The 7,999-nt window shown below is 34.0% G+C and overlaps 1 protein-coding gene across 3 annotated transcripts; it reads right to left on the bottom strand.

The window, feature by feature from the left end:
* Positions 1-4,754: 4,754 nt before the first annotated feature.
* On the bottom strand, positions 4,755-7,629 carry LOC129568587 (uncharacterized). Of its 3 annotated transcripts, none has more exons than XM_055446667.1 (5): positions 7,331-7,618; positions 6,104-7,188; positions 5,915-6,031; positions 5,414-5,854; positions 4,755-5,343 (listed from the first exon to the last, which is right to left on the bottom strand). In XM_055446667.1, the coding sequence occupies exons 2-5, from the start codon at positions 7,176-7,178 to the stop codon at positions 5,333-5,335; spliced, it is 1,644 nt and encodes a 547-aa protein (XP_055302642.1). In that variant the 5' UTR covers positions 7,179-7,188; positions 7,331-7,618; the 3' UTR covers positions 4,755-5,332. The 3 variants fall into 3 exon arrangements, with proteins under 3 accessions (XP_055302642.1, XP_055302640.1, XP_055302639.1); XM_055446665.1 differs by having other exon boundaries at positions 5,404-5,854; positions 7,331-7,609; XM_055446664.1 differs by having other exon boundaries at positions 4,755-5,854; positions 7,331-7,629.
* Between the last annotated feature and the right edge of the window lie 370 nt (positions 7,630-7,999).

Here is a 7,999-nt window from a genome sequence, read left to right as displayed (position 1 = left end):
ATCCATCGATGCACATGACATTTTTTTTCTTCATTTTTTTGTTTATTTATGCGAAACCAGAACCATTTATTGAAGAAGTTGAATCAAACTATTTTTCCAGTGAGAAAAATGAGTCGAAGTTGTAGCAACGGTAAACCTGAAATTTTTCCTAACGAAAATAAACTTCAATGGAAGAGAAAACGCTTCAATAAGCAGGAAAAAAAAACTTTTCCCATGAAAAAGTAGAAAAAAAATGAAAATGACAAGATTCAGCTGATGCTTGATTTTTTCACCGAGTGACCACCGAGGTTCACTGCAACTTATGTTGTGCAGAGAACTAACATTGAAGCCATAGTTTCATTTCTCCGCGTCAATCTTCGTTTTAAATCGTTTCGAGCAGTGCAAAATAGCACAAAGTTAGACGATTGTACAACGTACAAATGGAAATAAAAAAGTTAAAGGGAATTTCCCCAGAGCAATGGTAGTAGTCGAACTGTTTCGTTACAAATTTAATTCGAGGAAGTATATTTGACAAGCTCGCGACTATAGTGTGACAATGTATATGTTGTGTGAGCGGGAAAAAGATAATTTCGACAATTCGATTTTTTTATCAATTGTTGATAATGATTGTGTTTCCACAATAAAATAATGCAAATCGTGGGAATAATGCCAATCTATCATGTTTTTGAAGTGATTTCTAGAAATTCCGGAAATGTCTCTGACATCGTAGAATTTCAATCATGTGCTAATAAAGTGTATAATTCAACAAAAAAAATGTGAACATTACTTTATATGGAAAAAGGTAAATCAACTGATTAATTTTTCATTTTCCCATAGTTTGAATATGTACTTTGAACGAAAAAGCAAGTGTAATAACTTCATTCAATTATTTCATATATGTTTGTTTAATTTTTTCAATCTCATCCAGAGGATGGTTTCAAGTTTCAGAAATATTCATTTTAAACTAAAATTCGATACAATTTGTTAGAAATTATAAATAAAAACCAGTTCAACATCCAATCACTCATTTTAGTGTGTTTTATACATGATTTTTTTCAATATTTTTTTCACAGTCATTCGCCATGGAAATAAACTTTGAATTGCCATCAATTAATGAGCGTAGTTTGTATTTTATGTTCACAAGAGGCATACCATACGTATGCATGCCACGGATGTATCAATACATGCCTTGCTAATTAATTTGTTAGGTGACTGCGATGTTAAAAAAAAAGGCACAGAAAATTTCAATTGAAATGCCAATCCTGTTCAATGGAACGATTTGTTTTTGTTTTAGTATCTTTTTCAGCTGCCTTTTAATTACAAATGTAGAACGTTGTTTCAATGGCAATTTTTCTATTTAAAATTCTGGCCAAATATGTGCGTTTTTTAAACGGAATGTGCACACTGCACATAATGAAACTTGGCTGCAGATAAAGACATCGTCGGATTAAAAGTAGAAGCAGCGCAATAGCACGTAGAACACAACTCTTATTATTTGTACAGTGTTCAATACAGAATTTTTGCCTAGCTTATAATTATATATTCTATAGCGACGTCATCTTGATATGCTCATCCATTCAGTTTTTAAATTCTTTGCACATTGGTTTATCTTGAGTGTGACAATTGACATTGGGATAAATAGGGATTAGATTACTATGGAATATTTTTATTCATATGGGATAAAAATATCGCATAAAAATAACAGATATTTTTCACGCTTTGCGTTCAACGAACCGCATTAATACACAATAGCGATTCTGCACACACAGAGTCGCTGTTTTTTTGTTATACTCTTCACACTTACGATGAGCTGCGCGGAGTGTGCATGCACATGTTTCGCTCACTTCTTTCTTTGAACACTCTTCGTGTGTCAACACAATGTCTGTGTGTATATCGCTTGTGCCGTCGTTTGTAAACGACGTCAATGAGCTGGGTACGAAGAGTGTCGATCGAAAGAAGTGAGCGAAACATATAAATGCACGCTCCGCGCAGCTCATCGTAAGTGTGAAGAGTATAACGGAAAAACAGCGACTCTGTGTGTGCAGAATCGCTATTGTGTATTCATGCGTTTCGCTGAATACAACGCGCGAAAAATATCTGTTATTTTTATGCGATATTATTATCCCATATGAATAAAAATATTCCATAGTAATCTCTGCTTTTTACAAATGAATACGCATCCAAATAAGGATGTGAAAACTTGTTAATGCATTTTTTTTCTAACATAATGCAAAATTGAATAAATTTTTTAAAAACATAATACAGAAGTAAAATTTGATTTTTCAATTTTGTTGATTATGAAATTTTTAAGAAAAGAACAAGAAAATTAGTCATTTTTACTGTGTATCTCTTTTTCATCATGTTGCTCCTCCGAATACAAAACGCAAATGGAGTGAACAAAACCATGAGTAATTTCAATGCAGAAAGTGCACAAACAAAGAATGAATGAAATCTTCCTTTTTATTGTAGTCGACCATTGTTTCGATTTATACGATTTTCTTTTGTATGTCTTATGGGGGTTACCCCATACTTTCCCTTTTGCAAGTTGCATTTCTAACCACCATTCACAACAACAACATTTTCCGGATACTTGAAATAATCGTGCTATGGAGTGGATTCCGTTTATGAGTTGCATAAAGAAAAATGAGCACTGGGTGCTATATATAACTTGTAGATGGGTAGAATTATTATTTATTCACTTTCTGAATATTGGCGAATGCCCTTGTGAATATTTTTTCCCTAAAATTTTCCAAGGAAAAACAACGCGATTTGCTTACTATTTTCCATTTAGTGATAATTCTAGTCTATTTTGAATGGTATTTTCTATATGTTATTCATTTATTATTACAATTGTCTTTTTTCTCGTCAGTGACTCGAACATTTTTTTCCATCGATGATGAGAAAAAAATTGTCTTGTGTTTTATTTCAGACTGCAAATGGAAGAAAGAAAACAAGTTCAATATAAATAGAATGAAATTTGGTGCTGAGGAGGAAATGCTGTTAAGCACATTATCACGATTCATGAATCAAATGAAATTTGATAGAAAAAACGGAATCCGCTTTCTTTAATACACTTTTTTCCGTATCCTGTTCTTTTTTCGCATAAAACGATGACAATGGGTGTTTTACATCTTCCTTCGCGGTCGGTATGACTTCTGTTGCTTCATCTCGTTGCGCTGCTTCGGTTGCACTCTGGTCGCGAGCTGAAAATCATTGAAAATAAGAGCATAAAAGGAAATTTAAATGAACTGAAACAACTTTTCATTCATGCAATCGAAGTTAACCCATTACAGATGGCATGCGATGCACTTTTTTCTTTCCACAACCGTATTTATCAAGCCTGGATGTAATATAAGTATTATAATCTCGCTTTTTCTAGCACTACTAAGTTTAGATTAAAAGACTCGCAGATTCAATTGAAAATCTTGCGCTTGCGGAACATTCAGTATGATATTTTTGTTGCATTAAAAAGCAGTATAACGCAGTTTTGTATGCTCTGCTTTGCATTTATGCCATTTCCATTGGGTTTCCGATGGTGCTTAAAATCCTGTTTGCATTTTCTTTTAGCAAATCAATATTATACGTGTTTCGCTGTCATGTAATAGTTTTCGCACATGAATTTTAATGATTTCTAAATTTATTGCTTCCATTGAGAAAACTTTTTCGCCCTGGTTGCGCCAACGAAATCTCGAGCATGCAAATGAAATAAACACAAGAAACTGTGTGCAATTCCCATGTCAAAGAAAATCAAACTAAAAAAAACCCTCTGTATAAAATTAAGACGAAAGAACAAGAAAATAGTGAAGAGAAAAGTCGCCAGCGTATATATTTTAAACCGCGTAAAATATTTTATGTGGTCTTTTTTGCATGATCATTTAGTATGCAACGCATTTACCGAATGAATTTTATGTGCACGAAATGCTGAACAGAAATTAAATTGAATTTTAGTTTTGTATTTTTTTAATGTCGTTATCACGTACAGCAATTGCTGTGTACAATTTAACCATTTTCCACCTTCATCTTTTCTCAAGCAAAAGTTTGTCAATTGAATCGCAACATTTTTCTTACATGAAATTTTTTTAGCTTCATATACACCATGCTGAACATTTCGAGTAAAGAAGCATTCGGCCCCAAAAAAATGTATCAAGAGTAAAATGCGTTTATATGAAGCATGAAATCATCATTGCGTTATTTGTTTTCAAAAATAATGTAATGCTTAACGTTAACCTCGTGAATGAGATAGTCTTTTGAACTCCCATGCTGATGAATGACAACAAAGGCAACCAACTGATACTAACTGATTTATGCTATTTGAAAACCATCAATGAATTAATGGAAAGTTGTATGCAACATTAACGGGCATGTAAAAATCGATTCTGCGTGAAATGGGGTTCGATATGCGTTGTTCATGCACTTATATGATGAGGGTGCGATATTTGGCCAGCTATAACGCAATTCTTCCCTCTATTTTTCGGAACTGCGAAAAGAACATACAACCGTGACGAATGTTCTTTATGGGCTAGTAAAGAATTTTGGGGGAAGAAAATCAATACTATAAGATAAACAAATCATTTGCCATACGATGTAAATTTTTTGCAATACGATTTTGTTTTATTCGAGTTTTTCTTTATTCAATCCTTTTTCCATGCAAATGCGTCTGTATGTTGTTTAATAATTAAACGAAACATTCTTCCATTGTTTTTGGTTCGATGCAAAAAAAATCCGGTCTGTAAAATTCAAAAACTGCGCTCATTTTAATTGAAACAAATACAAAATGCTATAATGTGAGTCGTTTATTTTCAATTATACGATTTTTCATTTTCTTCCATGCCAACATTAATTAAGCGGCTATTTTAGAATAATACTTTTTTGAAAAAATTGCATAAGGTAATTTATAGTTTTTTGGGAAATTGCTAAGCAACAAATTGAATAATGAACGAGGGGGTAAATATAACGAGAAATTGAAATAAGTGAGAGAAATGATGTGATTGTAGCAAAAATCAAAAATTTCTTAAGAAGACCTTATTATATTGAATGTAAATTAATAAGAAAAAGATGCTGAAAAAAACGTATAAGACTGAATCGATATGCGAATGATTTTAAAACGATGGAAATTATGTCATCAATTAGGAGGCTGAGAGATGGCTGATGCTGTGATCGGCGTATTCTACACAATCGAAAAAATTCATTTTGCAAATATGGCAACGGATCGCCTTGCTCGGTGTTCTTGTTATTCCAGTATGAGGACGCTTAATTTTTCTCAATTCAGCTCTTAAATTTTTCAAACCATTTTCAACGTCGATTGCCGCACCACCATCGCCTCGCATACCAGATGCATCTTCGTTTCTAACGCTCACAAAAAATCTAGAATATTTCGAAATAGAATCAATATCCTGACGGAGTGCATATGTTTTACGACGGTACACTTGCTTACTGTTGAAATCATCGACGTTCTTCTCATTTAGCGCACGCCGTGCAGAAGCAGGTATCTTTTCACATTTTTCAAGTAAATGCGTCATCATTCCATGATTTTTTGCGAAAAACTTATCACAATATTGACATTTGCCATTGCCATTGCCATTACCATTTGATGTAGGCATGTTACTCGCAGAAATCTTTGATCGTGACCGCACAGGCTCGCCATTGGGCTTGATAAATATTGCTTGGTTTAATGAAGATGAATTCGATAGATTCGATGATGTTGATGCTTTAGCGACTGCAAGAGTTGTGAGAGAATACTTTGTTTCGCGGCGCTGCGACCGCACACTTGTTGAGATCGACTGTCGTGTCGTTGAGACAATTGGAATCCTCGGTGGCTGATGTGAGAGTACTGTTTGTCTTGACTTTACCGTAGACATACGCGAAGCAATCTCACCTAGTCAAGAAATGAATGAAATTAGTTTTAATGGTAACACATATTATATATTCAACTTACTTTTTTTACTTGGTTGTTTTGCGGATGTGATTTTCAATGATTGTGTAGAGTTTGATACCATGTTACCCGACACATGATTGGTTGTTGAGTTTGCCGTTGTAGCAACATTTTTCTGAACTAAAAATGAATAAATGCAAATTTGATTTATTGTAGGACGAATGCAAAATGTTTGAGTTTTAAAACCCTTACCACCGATAGTTTTAGTGACTTTGTTGGCAATTTGCTTCAAGACACCCAAAGATTTTCGAGGATCAACTTTTCGTGGTTCATATGTAGATGATCGCCGTTTGTAAGATGTGGCACGTGTTGCTTTCTTTGCAATTGGTAGAATGCTCTTTCGATTATCGTTGGCCAATTGCTGACGATTTATTTTGACTGCATTTCTGGTTTGGGGTATATTTTTTCGTGCCTCTTCAATGATTTCTTCAACGGTTCGTATATTTGTAACTGTGTTTTCATTCGACAATTGTGGTGATACCGTCGACAACTGTGGAGTGACATTTTCCAACAAATCAGTCATCATATGCGGTGAACTATGCATTCCGTTTGATTCTGATAATTCAATGGCTTGAAGAGGTGTTACTGGTGATTTGTTGCCAGAAACATGCGAAACAGGTGCAGTGTGTACAGATGTTGCATGTTCTTCGCTATTATTTCTTTCACACGATTCCTTAGGAATTGCGTACTCGCTGGCAGATGGAGGATTTTCAATGATGGTGTTATGCAATTCACTTTCCAAATCGTCAGTGACATCCGACAATACAGATTCATCAATTGTGCTAGACTCAGCAACACTTTCACATTCTTCTTGTTCTTTGTTCGAAATGATTGGTAGGCTTTCTTCGATTGGTTTCAGATCGAAAGTTACATTTCTGTCCGAGTTAAGCGCTTCACTTTCCAAATCTTTGGTTTTGGCGATTTTGACAGTAGCTGCTGGTGTTGGACTTGGTTTAGATAAATGACTGAATGACACTCGTTTGTTATTTCTATTACGAGGAGTGTGATTCGTTTGCAAGACTTTTCGTAATAGTGGTGTTTTGGCCTTTGAAACACGGGGAGCAATTGGACTATTCGATGCATCCGTGATTGTCCATAGGCCACTATTGACTGAATTTTCTTTGTTCAGCACATTATCATCGACAAACGAATAATACAAACTGTTGTCAGAATCATCGGATTCCCTCGGAGTTGCGTACTCGCTGGTACAACTGTACCTCTTTTTCGGCGTAGCTGGTGATGTATCCACGTCGTCGATATTTTCCATTTTCGCGTTCCTATTTAAATATTCAGAAACTTATTACTTCGGCTTTGATCAATAGAAAAAAATACCATAACAGAACTGGTCGATGTATTTATTGAGTTTAAAATACATAAAATTAAATATAACAATTCAATAGATACGATCAAAGAACTCACCAGAAAATAATAAGTGAAAGAAATATAACTATAATTGGTCAATGTATTTGTTGCGTATATGATGTCCAAAACAATAAATTTACTGAATAGATACAACACGTCGTCAGTGGAGTACGTTTAAATTTATGATTTCGAACAAATTTTCTTATCGGAAAAAGACAAGCACAAAAAAAACGACACAAACGATTTTTTTTTCAAGAGACGCTTTCAATGACAACTCATTATGATAAATGCTAGTTGATATTTGAAATTCAGTTGTTCGAATCGTCAAATTCAAACATATTTAACAGATTTTTCATACGGTTAGGTTGGTATCAGTAATCTGAGGGTATGTTCTTTGTGTTATCGAATAAACTATCTTGAATGTTTTTTTTTATCATAGTAATAATATATTCCCTGATTTTTTTTTGGAAATAGTTTTATCGATGGGAGCAGTTGCTTTTTAATGATGAATAAAAAAAAGGAGTTTTATATCATCTGAGTTATTTGCGCCGGTGCAGATGAGTGTTCAGAATTGTTGTCAAACATATTATAACGAGTAGTTGGTTCTAGTATTCACAGACTGTCAGTTGGTTCTAGTCTTCACTATTCTGTAAAAGAGAACGGATTTTATATTGACATTTTGGGATTTTTCTGCTATAAACTTCTAAATTATTATTATGAAATACC

Source organism: Sitodiplosis mosellana, unplaced genomic scaffold, assembly GCF_009176505.1.
Source record: "Sitodiplosis mosellana isolate CC-2019 unplaced genomic scaffold, AAFC_SMos_1.0 Smas_scaffold_21, whole genome shotgun sequence".
NCBI classification, from domain to species: Eukaryota; Metazoa; Arthropoda; class Insecta; order Diptera; family Cecidomyiidae; genus Sitodiplosis; species Sitodiplosis mosellana.
This window is presented reverse-complemented; position numbering and strand designations above follow the sequence as displayed.

Excerpts from the sequence above, each read along its gene's own strand:
- LOC129568587 (XM_055446664.1), bottom strand. The coding sequence starts at position 7,178 with ATGGAAAATATCGACGACGTGGATACATCACCAGCTACGCCGAAAAAG. Across the intron at positions 6,032-6,103 it reads AGTCACTAAAACTATCGGTG|TTCAGAAAAATGTTGCTACA; the intron begins GTAAGGGTTTTA and ends ATTCATTTTTAG. Across the intron at positions 5,855-5,914 it reads AAAACAACCAAGTAAAAAAA|GTGAGATTGCTTCGCGTATG; the intron begins GTAAGTTGAATA and ends TTTCTTGACTAG.